The 18,928-nt window shown below is 42.3% G+C and overlaps 1 protein-coding gene across 3 annotated transcripts in view; it reads right to left on the reverse strand.

Annotated features, from left to right (window-relative positions):
• Positions 1-18,535, reverse strand: part of CD58 (CD58 molecule) — a 58,261-nt gene extending 39,726 nt beyond the window's left edge. For 2 of the 3 annotated variants that reach the window (XR_001008320.1, XM_012000830.1), the window contains exon 1: positions 18,346-18,535. Coding sequence is in view for 2 of the 3 variants with exons in the window: in XM_012000830.1 (XP_011856220.1) it covers positions 18,346-18,415 (70 nt within the window). In the remaining variant the exon portion in view is untranslated. The remainder of the gene's footprint in view (positions 1-18,345) is intronic. The other variant, XM_012000831.1, reaches the window with a different exon arrangement.
• Positions 18,536-18,928: the final 393 nt, after the last annotated feature.

The following is an 18,928-nucleotide window of genomic DNA, read 5'->3' on the forward strand; positions in this document are numbered from 1 at the left end:
AATATTCAGTAAACAATGCTGTAAACAGATGTGCCATCATCCAGCCTCTGTTGTTCCATTTTATAGAGCACAGGCAGAACAGATTTAGCCTAATTCTTAAGGGTCCTAGGATTTTCAGAGTGGTAAATGAGCACTGGCTTCAACTGAAAGCCATCAGCTGCATTAGCCCACACACCAAGAGTCAGCTGTCCTTTCAAGCCCGAAGTTGACTTCTCCTCCCTAGCTATGGAAGTCCTCGATGGCATCTTCTTCCAACAGAAGGTTGTTTTGTCTACATGGAAAATCTGTTGTTGAGTGCCCTCCCCGTGCTTGGCTGCCGCAGCCCTACGCCAGCACCTCGGGGACTGGGAGTGCTTGCCCTCCGGTATGCCGCACACCCAGCTGGGCACAGTGGCACGTGGAGGTGCCCACCGGGCCTTGGCCCGGGCATCACGGCTGCCGCCGGTGCCCTTCCCCGGTGCCACAGCTCGGCGCCTGCACTCGTTTCCTGCAGGAGAGAGCTAAGTCTGTCTGCTGGACACCTGCAGCTGGAGCGCAAAAGGAGCCTTAGTGTGCTTACTGGAAGACAATGGGTTTGCTACTCAACAAGCAAAAATCACTGTGTCTGCATTGGTCAAGATCTTGGAAGCCAACATGGCTTTCTTCCTAAGATCTCATGAACCAACCTCTGATAGCTTCAAACTTTTCTCCTGCAGCTTTCTCACCTCTCTCAGCCTTCACAGAACTGAAGAGAGTTAGGGTCTTGCTCTGGATTAGGCTTTGGATTAAGGGAATGTTGTAGCTGGTTTGATCTTCTATGCAGACTACTCGAACTTTCTCCATGTCTGCAATAATGCTGTTTCACTTTCTTATTTTTGTGTTCACTGGAGTAGCACTTTTAATTTTCTTCAAGAACTTTTCCTTTGAATTTACAGCTTCACTAACTCTTTGGCATAAAAGGCCTAGTTTTCAGCCTATTGTGGCTTTTTTAAATTTATTTTTTATTTTTGAGACAGACTTCTGCTCTTGTAGCCCAGGCTGGAGTGCAATAGTGCCATCTTGGCTCACTGCAACATCTGCCTTTCAGGTTCAAGTGATTCTCCGGCCTCAGCCTTCCAACCAGCTTGGATTACAGGTGCCCACCACCATGATCAGCTAATTTTTGTAATTTTAGTAGAGACAGGGTTTCGCCATGTTGGCTAGGTTGGTCTCAAACTTCTGACCTCAGGTGATCCACCCACCTTGGCCTCCCAAAGTGCTGGGATTACAGGTGTGAGCCACCATGCCCAGCCACCTGTTGTGGTATTTCACATGCCTTCCTCACTAAGCTTAATCATTTCTAGTTTTTAATTTAAAGTGAGAGACAATGCAACTCTTCCTTTCACTTGAGCACTTAGAAGCCATTGCAGGGTTATTAAATCGGCCTAATTTCAGTATCATTGTCTAAGGTGATAGGGAGGCGAGAGCAGAAGGAGAAAGATGAGGAGAACAGCCAGTCAGTGGAGCAGTCAGAACACACATAGCCTTTATCAATTAAGTTCACCGTCTTATATGGGCATGGTTCATGGCACCCCAAAACAATGAACAGTAACATCAAAGATCACTGATTACAGATCACCATAACAGATATAATGAAAAAGGTTTAAATATTGTGGGAATTACCAAAATGTAACAGAGAGACAAAATATAAAGTTAGGCACTGATAGACTTGCTGAAAGCTGGGTTGTCACAAACTTTCAATTTGTAAAAAGCACATTATCTGTGAAGTGCAATAAAGTGAAACGAATAAAATGAGGTGTGCTTGAGGGATTTACCATTCTTTAATAAAAAATGGTTTTATGCACACTTCTCTACATGCTGGCTTTCTTGTTAATAACTCATAAAAGCCCCTTGAAATCAACTGGTATAGCTATTCTTTATTCTTTTTAATAACTACATAATATTCCAGAGCATGAGGGAACCATAATTAATCTGCCATCCACCACTGATGAACACTCCTTTTGTGCCTAGCTTTGTCTATTGCAGTTACACCGCAATAACTATCCTGTATATATGTCCTGATGTATTTATGGTTTCATATTTATGTGGGAGTGGAGTGGAGCTGGGAGTTGCTACATCAAAGGGTAACTAGAATTTTTTATTTTAATAGAAGTTGCTGCATTGTTTACAGAAAAGACTTTGGCAATTTACAACTCCATCAGTAATGCCTGAGTTGCCCTTTCCTTGGACTCTTGCCAGCATTAGGTAATTTTTTTTATGTTTAACTTTTGGACAAACAGTGACATTTCATTGATATTAGAATTTGCATTTTCCCGACCTTTAAAAATTTAAACATCTCTTCTGTTTGTTGATTTGGATTTCTTTTTCTGAGAAGTGTCTTTTCATATCCTTTTTTTGTTGTTGTTGTTGTATTAGATTGCCTGTCTTTTCCTCCCAAAAGTTAAAAACCCCCTAAAAGGTAAAAAAAAAATTTTTAACCGGAATAAAAGTTTTTCCAAAAAAAACCCTTGCCCAATGAAATTACTAAATGAATATCTTCCACACAAAGTTTCTAAATTTTTACATAATGAAAGTGTTTATCTTTTTCTGGCTGTGGTGTGGAAGATTGATGGGAGGGGTAAGACTAGACAGCAAGAGATCCATCAGACAGCAATTTCAGACAGGTCAAGAAGCAGCATTGTGCTAGGGAAAGTGGTTCAAGAGACATTAGGGAGGTAAAACTGGGAAAACTAGATGATTGACAGCATACGGGGTAAAGGAGGAGGAGGGGAGGTGCCAGAAGTGCCAGGATGAATCAGAGCTCTTACTTCCTCCTAGTTGGGTTGTGGTGTCTTTCCCTAAGAAAGGAAACACAGCGGGAAGACTAAGACTGGCCTGGAATATCATGCTTTCAGTTTGACACTGTTAAGTGTGAGGGGTCTGCGAGACATCCAAGCAAAGATGCCCAGTAGCTGCTAAGTACACGGGTCTGGGACTCACAGGAAAAGATACAGATTTGGGAATCTTCACATTTCTAGTGGCTCCAATGGAGGCCATTAGGACCATCAGCTAGGGAGAGCATATGAAGTGGGAAAAGGCAGCTTGGACCTGTGCTTTAAAGCTTGGCTGGAGAGGAACATACTGGCTAAGGAAATTGAGAGAGATCTTGGAAGTAGAAGAAAGGCCAGGAAGGGGATGGCATCATAACTCCAAGACAAGAGTCAACATGTGGAGACTTGACTGAATAAAAGGCACTAGCGATATTACTCAGATAGTAGGAAAAAGATGGAAGAAAATTCAAATGTAAGCAGAATTAAACACACATACAAAAGCACATGCATACAATTTATTTTTGCTTATGCTCTAAAAGAACCTGTGGTTTCACTGAATACTGGGATCTGGGTGATATTTATTCAGGATGTAACAAATAAAACAATAGTATAACCTACATAAAGAGATATGCATAATAATATTCATTTTAAAGTTATCTATACTAGTAAAAAATAATCTAGTGTAATAAACAATTTAGTATTATGCCATGGCTTACTATGTGGCTGTTTCAAAAAAGGAAAAAGAATAGATTTATTCTCCTTTTATTATTGGGAATTTGAAAAATTTCCTAATATTAAAAATAAAAAGTTATAGAAATATATATGCAGAATATTCCTGTTTTTAAAAACAATAAAGAGGCCAGATGTAGCGGTTCATGCCTACAATCCTAGCACTTTGGGACGCCAAAGTGGAAGGATCACTTGAGCCCAGGAGTTTGATACCAGCCTGGGCAACATAGTAAGACCCTATCTCCACCAAAAAATATATATATTTTTAACTATAAAAAGACATGAATACATGTGTACATGCATTCTCACTTGCTCTTTTTTTAGACTGGAAAGAGACACCCTAAATGATTAACAGTGGTTGCTTTTGAAGTAACCACTGTTAGAGATTGTAGTGATGGTGAGATTTCAATTTATTACTTTACTTATTACTTAATACAGGTCACATTGAAAAATATGTTACTTTTGAAGACAAATCTCATATTACTATTATAATATCAAAACTATGTAAATTTTTTTAATAGAATTATTTAACCAAGAGGAGGAATTGTTAAGAACTGTCTCTAAAGCTAACATCTACCTCTACTTTGTGTGCATGGGTATATCTATTATTTCCTTCCTACAGGAAAGTCTTTCCTGTTGCACTTCCAAGACTAACACCAAAGTAAGTTGCTAAGATAATTTCTAATGAAAAAAGAACAATAGAAGAAAGGGGAATGAGTTTTATCTCACCGGTCACAAACCATGAATGAATGAATGAATGAATGAATGAATGAATACACAAATAGGAGCAAAGGAATGGAGTCAACAGTGAGTTTGTTGCTTTGCTGATACCACTGAGTGGTCAGAAAAGGGACTACAGGGATGCTAATAACCATGCCAGGGTGCAGAACACAGAGTGCCCAGATTTTGAAGCCAGCAAGGCCCAGGGTGAACTCCCAAAGGCCTCCCCACACTAGGTCTCCTCAGATGTAATGTAGAAATCATAATGCCTACCATAAAAGATTGTTTTGATGTTTGAGGTTTGAATAAAATTGAAAGTCTTTTTTACTGGTTGACATGGAATAGGCTTTCAAAGGTTTTCTCTCTTTTTCTTTTAATGAGTTAGGTCAACATCAAGGTATTCACACTGTCTGAATTAACTGGGTGAGAACTGGGCATGGGCTGAGTTTTTGCTGTTTAAAAGCAAAGAGAGATGGAGGGAGGGAAAAAATTTTATCAGTGATCACCCAAAAAGATTTTCTATGCTAGCTAGCTAATTTTTGAAGGTTTTATTGTTTTGAAGGATTTTGAATTTTTTTTAAATAAAGATATGAGGGTACCTAATACCTAATCAGCACTACAAGTATAGAGTGATCATATATCTAAAAACAGGTCTAATCTCAAATATTCTGTTGCAGTGTTGCTACAAAACATCAACACCTCGATTTTAATAGTTCTTTTTGTATGGCCTGAAGTTGTAACCGGAACCTAAGTTTTACAGATGAAGTGTCCTGATTTCTTATTTAGAAAATTTGGTCACCGTTAACCATGGGTTAATGAAAAGGAACTCTCAACCCCCAGCACAAATTCCTCTGCAAACTTTTACTCAGGTCCTGAGATTCAGATTGACTGATTATACATTTTTTTACTTAATCTAACACTTGTATGGCCCTGGCTCTGTGCCAGGCACTGTTGCAAGAGCTCTAAATAGGTACTCACCGCCAGGAGCAGTGGCTCATGCCTGTAATCCCAGCACTTTGGGAGGCCGAGGCAGGTGGATCACTTGAGGTCAGGAGTTCGAGACCAGCCTGGCCAAGATGGTGAAACCCTGTCTCCACTAAAAATACAAAATTAGCTGGGCGTGGTAGCACACACCTGTAATCTCAGTTACACGGGAGGCTGAGGCAGAAGAATCGCTTGAACCCAGGAGGTAAAGGTTGCAGTGAGCCAAGACTGTGCTACTGCACTCCAGCCTAAATGACAGAGCAAGACTCCATCTCAGAAAAAAAAAAAAAAAAAATAGGTACTCACTGAATCCTAAAAACATATTAAGCAGGTTTTATTTCTAACCCTATTTTGCAGATGAGGAAACTGAGGGACAAAAATGTTAAGTGACTTGCTAGTTAAGTATTGAAGCCAGATTTGAACCTGGACAATCTGACTGCAGAATCAGTGCTCTTAACCATTATTTCTTATTTAGCTTGCTACCTGGCATAAGGCTCTTAAAGACAGTGACATGATGCAGGGTTTCTCAGGATACAATCTATAGACAGCATTGGAACAGCAGATGTTGCAAATGAGAAAGTCAAACTGAGTCAAGCACACCGCCAGACCTACAGGTGAGCCACTAAGCTCTGTGGTTTCCAAGTCATTGAATGTTAGAGCTGAAGAGGGCCTCAGAGAGCAAGAGTCCAGCCCTGGAAGAAAAAGCCAGACCAGAAACAAGAAGAAGAAAACAAGGAGCAAACAAAGGAGTCACAAAGAAATAGAACTGGTGACAGTGGCAAATGATGCATTAGACGAAGACCAGCAATTCCACCCACAAAGGAGATACCAGCGGGCCAGGCGTGACTCAGAAGGGGCTGGTGAGGACTTGAGCACCAGTGAACCTACAGGGAGGGGCCCCTCAGCTCCTGCCACGTGGAAACGGGCCCACCATTGCCAGGTCTCTTAATTTTTCAAGAAAAGCCAGATATTCACATTTTGTGTAAAAATTCCTGTTCTTGAAAGTTGGCAACTAATTCAAATCTTAGCTTAGGGGTAACCCCCAGCCAGGCTAGACCTATCAGGACAAGGACAAAGTTGTTCCTGTTTTTGGCTGTATCCCCATATGTCTGGCATATGGACATTCAATAAATATCTGTTGAATGAATTAACTAAAATGACTAAAATACAACTTAAGTGTAGATCAAAAGACAGGGCTTCCTGACAAAAGAGCAAAATTCGACAGTCACCCCAAACCCTGGGCTTTGTGAAATCCCACATTGCTGTGGAACCTGACTGAAGAAGCAGGACTTTGTAAGGAGAGGTGAAGAAAGAAGTTTAACTGGAGCTTAAAAATAAAATGGCTCGGGAGCCCTCATATACAACCAAAACAGACTGTTTTTCAGCCCCACTTTCTGCCTCATCACCAAAGCAAGATAGGAGGACCTGCGGGCTCCCCCTTCCCAACTCCACAGCTGTTCCTTTTGAGATGTTCCCTCTCAAGTTTAAGTAGATTTTACCTACTAAGTGTTATAGGATGTAGGACACCACACCAGATAAACTTGGACCCACTCAGGGATGTCAGCCCCAATCAAACAGCCTCTCTATAGTTTGAGGAGGTTCATCGACACCATTTCTTTCTCTTTTTCTCTTTCTTTCCTTCCCTCTCTCCCTCCTTCCCTCCCCTTCCTTCCTTCCTTTCTTTTTGGAGACAGGGTCTCATTCTGTCACCCAGGTTGGTGTGCAGTGGTGCAATCATGGCTCGCTGCAGCTTCAACCTCCTGGGCTCAAGTGATCCCCTTGCCTCAGCCTCCCAAGTAGCTGGAACTACAGTTGCATGCCACCACGCCCAGCTAATTTTTATATGTTCTGTAGAAACAAGGTCTCACTATGTTGCCCAGGCTGATCTCAAACTCATGGGCTCAAGTGATCCTCCTGCCTGGGCCTCCTGAAGTGCTGGGATTACAGGCATAAGCCACCATGCCCAGCCAATGCCATATCTTAGAGACAAGCTAATCACTCTTCTGGGATTTGGAGGAAAGGGTTTTCTTGAGTTTGTTCTTAGAAACAAACAATGTAATTTCAAGATACTTCTCTCTCTCTAAAATATCTTAAGGCTCACATTGCCTACCGATTTTAGCAGTTAAAGTAAAAATTCATTTGACAAAAAAAAAAAAAAGAAAGAAAGAAAAATTCCCTTAAAAGTTTCAGTACCTGAATATACGAATATTGGTATTTCCCTCTGAATATATGACATCATAATGGTGATTCAGTTAAAGCCTTGTGCAGGCCCAGAGATAGCAGGGTCCTGGGACATTTTTGTTCCCAAGTGAGCAGATGGGTTTATCTGGATATGGGTCACTGAGCACAGCCTTGTTCATCTCACTTCTCTGTGTTTCATCTTCACATCACAGCACACTTTCAGTGAATGCCTACTTGCAGTCTCAGGGTGTGTGGCAATCTGGGAAGCAACATCTCTATCCATATACGCATTTATAGTATTGAGGAGTGGCCAATCTCCTAAATGTCTGGGCTAGTATTGTATCAAATAACCTGTCCTATTAAGGGCATAATATTCTCATATTAGTCAGTCCCAATTTTGGGGGTAGGAAATGTGCTTACCAGGCATGGAGATAATAAAGAAGAGTAGCACTGTTTGTTTTGTTTTAACTCAAGCAAGTTTCATACAGTTGTGTCTCTTGCCTAGCTCTTAGTAAGTCCAATCCAAGGAGCCCTAGGCCAGCTCAGCCTCAGTAATAATATTTAACAGTAGCAGCAGCATGAAGATTCACTGCAGGCTTACTATGTGACAAGCACTTGTTCCAAGAGCTGTTTGTGTATTAACTCATTTAATCCTCAACTCAAATCTGAGGTAGTTCTTATCATTCATTTATTTGTTCATCAACTGTTCATGGAGTCCTGCCTAAGCGCCAGACACTGAAATAAGCAGGCAGGATACAGCATTGAACAAAACAGACAAAATCCCAGCTCTCTTGGGGTCTATTTTTCGGTGGAGGGAAGAACATAATAAATGAACAAGTAAATACCTTTTATGCTGGATGATGTTAAGTGTTGTAGAGAAAAATAAAGCAGAGTATGGGGCCTGAGGAGTACTGGTAAAGAAAGAAGTTGCATGGCATGGGGGGCAGTCAAAAGTTGGTATCTGAACAGAGCCCAGAAAAGCAGGGGAGGGATCCCAAGAACACCTGGGGTGAGAGTGAGAAATGAGTTATTTTTTGAGAACATATCTATCAGAATAACTTGGTTCACTCCGCTGGACACTTGGTTGACAGAAAATATCAAAGAGTCAGAAGCACCAGGCTACAGATGAGGAAACGGACTGAGAGGGTCAGCTGATCGCAGTCACTCAGCTAGCAAGGGACAGAGCTGGTGTCCAGACACAGGCATTCGGCCCCAGAGCCTGCACTGTTGGCCAGAACATCAGATGCCTTGGTTGGGGCCATTCCTCTTTCTTCCTGGTCGATTCTACCCTTAGCCAGTCCCAGTTAGTGACTTCTCTATTTCCTTAAGGCAGATATTTACTGATTTTGGTCACACCACCACCAGTTTCTCTGCCCCCATCTACTTCATACTGAAACTGCAGCCACCTGTCTCCCAACGGTTACAAGTCCCCTGGTCCCCGAGACCAGAAACTTCCCAGACCTTGCTCTCAGCTATCTATCTGCCTCCTCGATAAGTTCATTAAGAATTAAGATGTTGGTTCTCTAAATCAACTTATTTCTACACTTTCTTTCTAATATTATGCTCAAATAGTTTCCTTTTTAATTCTTGTTCTTGCACTTAACCTCTTTCTCAAGATGTTTCCCTTTAGACCTGTGCAATCCAACACAGTAGCTATCAGTCACAAGTGGCTAATGAGAACCTGAAATGTGGTTAGTACAAATGGAGATGTGTTCTGAGTATCAAATACACACCAGAATCTGAAGACCTGGTATTAAAAAGTGGAACATAAAATCTCTCATTAATATTTTTTGGTAGTAACTATTAGGTTGGTGCAAAAGTTATTGCGGTTTTTGCCATTAAAAAAATAGCAAAAACCGCAATAACTTTTGCACCAACCTAATACATGTTGAAATGAAAATATTATGGATATATTAGGTTAACTAAAATATATTAAAATTAATTTCACATGTTCCATATTATATTTCTATTTGAGAGCACTTCTTTAGCCCGTCCTTTCAAGACACTCACATCCCATCATGCTCAAAGGCCACATTTTCCTTTCACTGTTCTCTTCTTAGACAGGATACAGCTGAGATCCACAGCATACTTTGGGGAATAAGTTTCTTACTAGATCGATTAAGAATGTGAGTCTTTTAAAATCTATTCTCCAAAGTCTGATTGAAGGTATTTCAATACACTATTGATCATTTCACTAAAATTCCTTGAAAATCCTTGTTATTTTCTAGATACTCAGTTCATCGTTGGGAAACTCTACTGCAAGTAGTTGATGATGGCACAGCCTCATTAGTTTCTTATTAATCTGATTTTGTACTATTTTCTGAATGTGTATGTTAAGCTTCAATTTTCTTCTAATTTTTAACAGGCATATGAAGAAAATGTTCAATAAACTACAGACTGGTGACCCCAATGGAAATTGAGGCACTAATCTCAACAAACATATTGGGGAACATTGTAAAGTAAGCAAAGTTCACTAGAACCTATAAAATAACCAAAAAGCATTTTCCTTGGAGGCTAACAGGCAGGCATTGAAAGTTATCTTTAAAGAGGAACTGCTAAAATGTTTTCCCCTCCTTTCCTAGGGACAGTTTCTGTATCTTACAGTCACATTTTATGTTCAAACCTGAGCTTGTCTGAGAAAAGCAAAACGGCTGCATCCTGGTTTCACTTACAACCCTGAGATGGAAGGTGAGATTTGTCATTGCAGGATTTAAGGGTCTGTGTCCTTAAGTAAAAACTTCTGGTCACCTCTCAAGTAAAGCTTCAAAAAAGCTTAGGCACTTGTGCAGAAACACCATGAGAAGAAACCAAAAGGCAGAAAACTTACACATATAAGGGCTGATTTACGCAGACTAAGTTTCTACTTTTAAACAGAGAAACCAATGCCTACCCTCAAAGCCTGTATTTACTAAAGAAATGTTAGAGTAACATGGAGGTCAATAAAATAAATTATTCAAATCTGGTTCTTAAAAAGAGGTTCTAAGACTATTTTAAAACTTCTGAAAGATGCCCATCAAAATTAAACCAAAAACATAGCAATAAATACAATGAGTGAAACTTGATTCGATCTGGGTTTTTTAACAAAAGACATTCTTGTGACAATTGGGGAAATCTGAATACAGGTAAAAGGTGATATTACAGGATTAGTGTTAATTTTTATAGATGTTATCATGTTATTGGGATTATGCAAAAGTGTCTAGGAGTGAAATGTAGGTACCTAGAGAGTGTAAATATGATAATATGTTAATAATAAATATGTCAATAAATTCCCATTGCAAATTCTATGTCCCAAAGAAGCACCCTTCACCATTACAAATTATGACATTAAATGCAATTTTGCATGACTGGTAATTGTGCTGACCTATATAATTTCACATGTTTAGCAGAATTTCATTGGACAACGTATACATGTCGCATATAAGAAATCTTCAAAAAGTTGCTTAGTGGATCTCAGGCTAGGGATACAACAGAGCATATAAGGGAATAGGTTTTGATTCAGACAGAATCAAAATTCAAGTTCACTCTGCCACTTATTTGCTGTGTGAACTTTGACACATTACTGAGCCTACCTAAGCTTTGTTCTCCTATTAAAAGTTCCCTATGTAATAAAATTAGTGTGACAATTAAATAAAAACATCTCAAACCTGAAGCATAGCTCCTGGCACACAGCAGGTGCTTACCTCCTAGCAGCTATTATTATTTACACTCTGTTATAACACTGGGCCTAGTTTTCCTATAGGAACACACAACACTATTTTAACTTGGATTATCTTTGCTAAATAAAAAAACACAGACTGTCTAAGTCTCAATTCCAGCAAAGCACATGAACAAGTCTCACATAATAATGTGAGATAATTACAAATGGAGAAATGCTTGACAAATACATTGTCATCTAATGTCCAGATTTAACAATCTGTACTATTAAAAAAAAAAAAAAGATCAATGTAAGGAAAATTTTTAAAAAATAATACATGACTTCACTCCTTCTTACAAGGAACTTAAAATCTAGTTATGCAGATAGTTGGCAATAAAGGATCTGTAAAATGTCAACAACAGCAGAATAAGGCAGCCTCTGTTAATAATAAAATAGTTCCTACCTTTTTTATTTTTTATTATTTTGCTCTGTTACCCAGGCTGGAGTGCAGTGGTGTCATCATGGCTCACTGCAGCCTCAAATTCCCAGACCCAAGCAATTGCCAGGCTCACCTTAGCCTCCTGAGTAGCTAGGACTACAGGCATGCACCACCACACCAGGCTAACTTTTTGTAGAGATGGAGTGTATTAGTCCATTCTCACACTGCTAATAATGACACACCTGAGACTGTGTAATTTATCAAGGAAAGAGGCTCAATGGACTCACAGTTCCACATGGCCAGGAAGGCCTCACAATCATGGCAGAAGGCAAAGGAGAAGCAAAGTCATGTCTTAAATGTGGCACACAAGAGAGAGTGTGTGCAGGGGAACTCCCCTTTATAAAAACCATCAGATCTTGTGAGACTTGTTCACTATCACAAGAACAGTATGGAGGAAACTGCCCTCTTGATTCAATTATCTCTACCTGGCCCTGCCCTTGACACATGGGGATTATTACAATTCAAGGTGAGATTTGGGTGGGGACACAGCCAAACCATATCATTCCACCCCGGCCCCTCCCAAATCTCATGTCCACACATTTCAAAATGTAATAATGCCCTTCCAACAGTCCCTCAAAATCTTAACTTATTCCAGCGTTAATCCAAAAGTCTAAATCCAAAGTCTCATCTGAGATAAGCCAAGTTCCTTCCAACTATTAGCCTGTAAAATCAAAAGCAAGTTAATTACTTCCTAGATACAATGGGGTATAGGTGCTGAGTAAATATATCCATTCCAAATGGGAGAAATTGTCCAAAACAAAAGGGCTACAGGCCCCATGCAAGTCCTAAATCCAATAGGGCAGTCATTAAATCTTAAATTTCCAAAATGATCTCCTTTGACTCCATGCCTTCTCATCCCAGTGATGCAAGAGGTGGGCTCTCACAACCCTGGGCAACTCTGCACCTGTGGCTTCGCAGGGTACAGCTATCCACTTCTCCATGAGGGGCCCACTCCTGCAGCAAACTTCTGCCTGGACATCCAGGCATTTCCATACATCCTCTGAAATCTAGGCAGAGGTTCTCAAACCTCAGTTCTTGACTTCTGTGCACCCACAGGCCCAACCCCACGTGTAAGCCACCAAGGCTTGAGGCTTGCACCCTCTGAAGCAACAGCCTGAGTGGTATGTTGGCCCCTTTTAGCCATGGCTGGAGATAAAACAGTTGGAATGCAGGGCACCATGTTTGGAGGCTGCATAGAGCAGGGGGACCCTGGGTCCAGCCCATGAAACTATTTTTTCCTCCCAGGCCTCCAGGCCTATGATAGGAGGGGCTGCCATGAAGATTTCTGTTATGCTCTGGAGACATTTTCCCCATTGTCTTGGTGATTAACATTTGGCTCCTCATTACTTATGCAAATTTCTGTAGCTAGCTTGAATTTCTACTCAGAAAATGGGTTTTTCTTTTCTATTGCATCATCTGGCTGCAAATTTTCTGAACTTTTATGCCTTGCTTCCCTTTTAAACATAAGTTCCAATTCCTAACCACATCTTTGTGAACACATAAAACTGAATGCTTTTAACAGCAACCAAGTCACCTCTTGAATGCTTTGCTACTTAGAAATTTCTTCCACTAGATGCCCTAAATCATTTCTCTCAAGTTCAAAGTTCCACATATCTTTAGGGCACAGGCAAAATGCTGCCAGTCTCTTTGCTAAAACATAGTAAGAGTCACCTTTATTCCAGTTCCCAACAAGTTCCAAGTTCCTCATCAGCATCTAGAATGAGCAGCATTTGGTCAAAGCCATTCAACAAGTCTCTAGGAAGTTCCAAACTTTCCTACATCTTCCTGTCTTCTTCCGAGTCCCCCAAACTCTTCCAATCCCTGCCTGTTACCCAGTTCCAAAGTTGCTTCCACATTTTCAGGTATCTTTGCAGCAGTGCCCCACTATCCAGTACCAATTGACTGTATTAGTCCATTCTCATGCTGCTAATAAAGACATACCCAAGACTGGGTAATTTATAAAGGAAAGAGGTTCAATGAACTCACAGTTCCACATGGCCATGGAGGCCCCACAATCATGGCAGAAGGCAAAGGAGAAGCAAGGCACATCTTACATGGCAGTAGGCAAGAGACAGCTTGCGCATGGGAACCCCCATTTATAAAACCATCAAATATTGTGAGTCTTATTCACTATCTGAGAACAGTATGGGGGAAACTGCCCTCATGATTCAATTATCTCCACCTGGCCCTGACCTTGACACATGGGGATTATTACAATTCAAGGTGAGATTTGGGTGGTAACATAGAGCCAAACCATATCATGGGGTTTCAACATGTTGCTCAGGACGGTCTCGAACTCCTGGGCTCAACAGATCTGCCTGCCTCAGCCTCTCAGTGCTAGGATTACAGGCATGCGCCACCATGCTCAGCCCAGTTCATACTTCCAAACTCTTGTTACTTGCCCAGCACTACCCAGGCCCTATCCATATGTCATTCCACTAATGCAAGCCCACACCAAATCCTGCCAGTTCCACCTTCAAAACACATCCAGATATCTCTTACCCCCAGTGATTCCTTTCCTGCATTGCCCCTGCAGCCTAACCAACCTCCCTGCTCTTCCTTTTCTCTCCTCTACATACTATTCATCCAGCAGCCAGAATAATTCTTTTAAACACCCAAGTCATCATAATTTCACCCCTGTTCAAAATCCTTCAAAACTTTCCAGTCACTGAAAGCAAAAAGGTCAAAATCTTTAAAAGGCCCTAAAAACTTTATCTACAGGATCCATCCCTGACTACTTTTACAACTTCATTTTCTACCACTCTATGCCACAATGGTATCCTTGAAGTTTCTTAAACACTTGAAGCCTATCTCAGGATCCTGAGTAGTATACCTGGAATATCACTCCCCCAGAAAGCCTTGTGGCCTATCTCTCACTTCCTTAAGTGTATGATCAACTGTCACCCTATTAAAGAGACCCTCCCTAACTAAACTATGTAATACTAACCAGCAGAGGGTAGTTGAATTAAATACCATATAGCCACCCTATGGGGGACTGTACAGCTGTGAAAAAGAATGAGGATGATCTCATCTCTATCAAGTGATGGGGAATGATTTTCCAGATGTATGGTGAAGTGAAAAAATGAGATACAAAAAAATACATAGAGTGTTACCTTGTTTAAGAAGGGTAGTTAGAAAAAAAAAAGAATCCAAATAACATTTTTTTTTTTTTTTTTTGAGATGGAGTCTCACTCTGTCACCCAGGCTGGAGTGCAGTGTGGTGATCTCGGCTCACTGCAGTCTCTGCCTCCCGGTTCAGGCCATTCTCCTGCCTCAGCCTCCTAGGTAGCTGGAATTACAGGTGCATGCCACCACGCCCGGCTAATTTTTTTATTTTTAGTAGAGACAGGGTTTCACTGCATTAGCCAGTATGGTCTCAATCTCCTGACCTCATGATCCACCCACCTCAACCTCCCAAAGTGCTGGGATTACAGTCATGAGTCATTGCACCTGGCCAGAATTCAAGTAACCTTTGAATATGGTATTGCATACATCTTCACTGGGATATACAGATTTTCCTTATTATGGAGTTATATATTGAAAAACTCACTGTAGAGCTGAAAAATCTTAAGTCAAACCATTGCTAAGCTGGAGATAATCTGTAATGAAAAATAAAAGGAACTGTAAAGAAATCTTTAACTGTATTTAGTAAGTTTGTAGTTGGTAGTAGATTGGTATAACAACTGTAAAATGATTTGGGGTTTAACGTAGATTAGGAAAATATAGTGATGCTACTAAGAACAGAGTTCTCACTGTGGGAGTAAGGAGATGCAAACACGGAAAAGCAGAAGAGGGAGAAGAACTGAGCAATAAGATTATTAGTGTTAAAGGTATCAGGGTGAACTCCTGACTTTGTAAAAACTCCATTTCTTAACTTTGAAAACTGACAAGGCTGAGAAGCAATGACGCCAGTACCTGTGGGCACACCTAGCACCCAGAACTTGATTTCTAAATACCATCTCTCACTAAAAGAAACCCAGGGAACCTAATGATTTGAAGGCTGAGGCAGGAACACTACAAAATGAGTCCAGAATATCTTTCTGTGCCAGAAAGTAAGGGTTTAAAATCAAACAGGGACACAGCAAAAGGACTCTGAAGCTTGAAGGGGTTCCTGCTTGTCAAATGTGGGGTCGCTGAGCATCAAAATGGATGACAGGAATGTCATATTTAAAAAAGAATCCATGAGTCCATACAACCTTCTAAAATAAAAGAAAAAAAAGGGAGGATGTGTGTGCAAAAGCTATTCATTATGAATAATGTAAACCAATAAATATACATAGAAAAACAGAATAGAAAATTGCTGGGTGACTCATGCCTATAATACCGATACTTTGGGAAACTGGCTCAGGAGGATTGGTTGAGCCCAGGGGTTCGAGACCAGCCTGGGCAACATGGTGAAACCCCGTCTCTATAAAAAATACAAAAAAATTAGCTGGACGTGAAGATATGTCCCTGTAGTTCCAGCTACTTGGAAACTGAGGTGGGAGGATCGCTTGAATCTGGGAGATCAAGGCTGCAGTGAGCCATAATTGTGTCACCGTACTCTAGCCTGGGCAACAGAGTGAGACCGTGTCTCAAAAGAATAGAGAAAAGAAAATCAAACAAAGAAGGAAAGAAGGGAAGGGAAGGGAGGAAGGATGGAAGGGAGGAAGGATGGAAGGGAGGGAGAGAGGGAGGAAGAAAGGGAGGGAGGAAAGAAAATTACCATTTGAAAATATTTTAGTGGCTGGATGTGGTGGCTCCTGCCTGTAATCTCAGCACTTTGGTAGGCCAAGGAGGGAGGATCACTTGAGCCCAGGAGTTTAAGACCAGTCTGGGCAACATAAAGAATAAGAAAAAATTAGCCAAGCATGGTGGCATGTACCTGTAGTCCTGGCTACTCAGAAGTCTGAGGTGGGAGAATTGTTTGAGCCTCAGAGGCTGAGGCTGGAGTTAGCTGTCATAGTACCCCTGCACTCCAGCCTGGGTGACACAGTGAGACCCTGTCTCAAAAAATTAAATAAAATATTTTAGTGATAATGGATTCTGAGAAGAATCACCATAGGATACTAAAACCACTGAATGAACAGTGGCTGGAGAACAGGATATTCACTCAACCTCAAAACATCACTTAACACATCACTTATTACTTACAAAGATAAAATGGTGCCTCTACAATGGAGAAATCTGTTAAACTTCACTTCAACCAAATAGTCAAAGTTAACATCTCCAATAATGTGACCAACAGACCACATCTGCTTCCCGATGTGACACACTGAGAAAAACCCAACATAACTATGTAGTATTCCTGCTAACAAAGAGTTACAACCAGAATCTGATCATGAGGAAACAAGCAGGAAATCCACATCCAAGGGACATTCTGTAAAGCAACCAGCTCAGACACTTCAAAAATCATGATGTCATAAAGTACCAAAAAAAAAAAAAAAAGCAACAGTTTTAGGTTAAAGGGGGTCCAAAAGGCATGATTACCAAATGAAGTATGTGGTGCAAGACTGGCTTCTGGGTTCTCTACTAGGAAACAGTATTGTATCAATGCCACATTTCCAGACCATGATGATTCTGTGACTTGTTGGAGAATGCTATTGTTCTTACCAGACATATGCTGAAGAATTACAGGTGAGGTGTCATGAGGTCTGAAACTCTCAAATGGTTTGACAAAAATAATAGATGTGTGTGTACAAAAAAAACTAATGTGACAGTTAACTGGTGATTCAAGGAGAAAGTATGCAACTATTCACTGTACTAATTTTGCAACTGTCCTAAGATTTTAATTGTTCCAAAATTAAAAAAAAAAAAAACTAAATTGAAATATTAACGACTTCCATCTCCCCTTTCTTTGCTTTACTCATCTCTATACTAGTAAATGTTTACTTTTATCACCATTCAGCATCCACGTTTTTACTCATTTACTTACTGTCTCTCTCTCTCACTATAAGGTGAGCTTCAAAAAGGCAGGGAACTGTGCGTACCTTACTGTATCCCCCGTCTATTATGCAGTGCTTAACATACAATTGATACTCAGTAAATATTTATTGAATGACTGATGTTCCCAGTAATTCTATGAAGTGGGTTTATTATTATCCTTTCCCTCATGTGAGTGGTGCTCTCTTCAAAAGCGAAGGTACTGAAGTGAACAGAAGTTAGGGAACTCACACAAGTTCATGACTCAGGTGAGGAGTGGGGCCAGGATCCAAAGCTAGGCATCTGACCCTACAGCTGATGCTGTTAATCACGGTATTTGCAGCTTCCCTAGTGAGACTGGGCTTCCTAGTTGCTTCCCGGCTCCTCGCTGTGGGGCGACTGAAAAGTCCACTCTGCTGATACGCCGGACGCGGCGTGGGCGGGGACTGCACCGCGCGCTGAGGGCACCGGGCGTCGCCCTCAAGAAGGTGGCATCCGTGCCCGCACCCCGTCCCGGGCGCGTTCACGGCTGGGAAGAAGTTTTGCAATCCGCGGAAGCGCTCAGCGACGTTACTGGGGAGGCCCGGGAAGGAACTTGGTCACTGGAGCTCGGGAGGGGGAGGGCGGGAGTGGGGGCGCGCGGGCCCCGCAGGAGAGGCGAGCGGGCCGGAGCCCGTCCTTCCCTGAGGCCACAGTTCCTTGCTGACTCCATGAGGGACACTGGCGAAGAAATAACAACTTTCTTTTCCTGAAAAGGCTCCCATGGCTGAGTTGTTCCCGGCCCACAACGACCCGTCCCCACCCGGTCCCTGATCGGCACCCGCCTCGAGTCCGGCGCGTCCACCCAGCCTGGGCGCTGCCCAGTACCCGCCGGCCGGCGCGGGGCCCCTGGAGCAGGCTTCACTCACCGAAGCAGCGCAGCAGGCAGAACACGCCGAGGACCCCCAGCGCTCGCCCCGTGTCGCTCGCAGCAACCATGGCTGGCCGGCCCGCCTCTGCGCGAATACCCAGCCACAAGCAGCCCTAAGTTCAAGCACCGCCTACGCGGGCGGCCAGAAGTAGGGCTCCGCCCCGCCCGGGGCCGGCAGCCGGCGGCCCGCCCCGGCCCTTCCTTCCCCACCCTCCCCGGCCCTTCCTCCCCCACCCTCCGCGGCGCCGCATTTGTCTTCCCCCTTCCAGACCGCAGGCGCGCTTCTGGGCTCGGCTCTGCGCATCTCCTTCCTGTGTCCCCGGGGCGCCGTCCAGTCCCCCAGCTCGGTCCCTCCCGGCATTCCACCGCCATTCCATACGCTATTTTTAAGTAAGAAATTATTTCCTTGAAAGTGGCTTGCGTTTTAAAAACCAGGTTTCTCTGCCTTCCTCCCGCACCTCCCGCGCTTCCCCTTAGCGTTTGGGGCGTGCTGAAGGCCGCTCGGTGGCTGGGCGGGGCTGTCGCTCCCGGAGAGCCACCGGAGGAGGCAAGGGAACGGGCAGGAGCACCCGGGGCCCCTC

Source organism: Mandrillus leucophaeus, unplaced genomic scaffold (assembly GCF_000951045.1).
Source record: "Mandrillus leucophaeus isolate KB7577 unplaced genomic scaffold, Mleu.le_1.0 Scaffold64, whole genome shotgun sequence".
Classification (NCBI taxonomy): Eukaryota; Metazoa; Chordata; class Mammalia; order Primates; family Cercopithecidae; genus Mandrillus; species Mandrillus leucophaeus.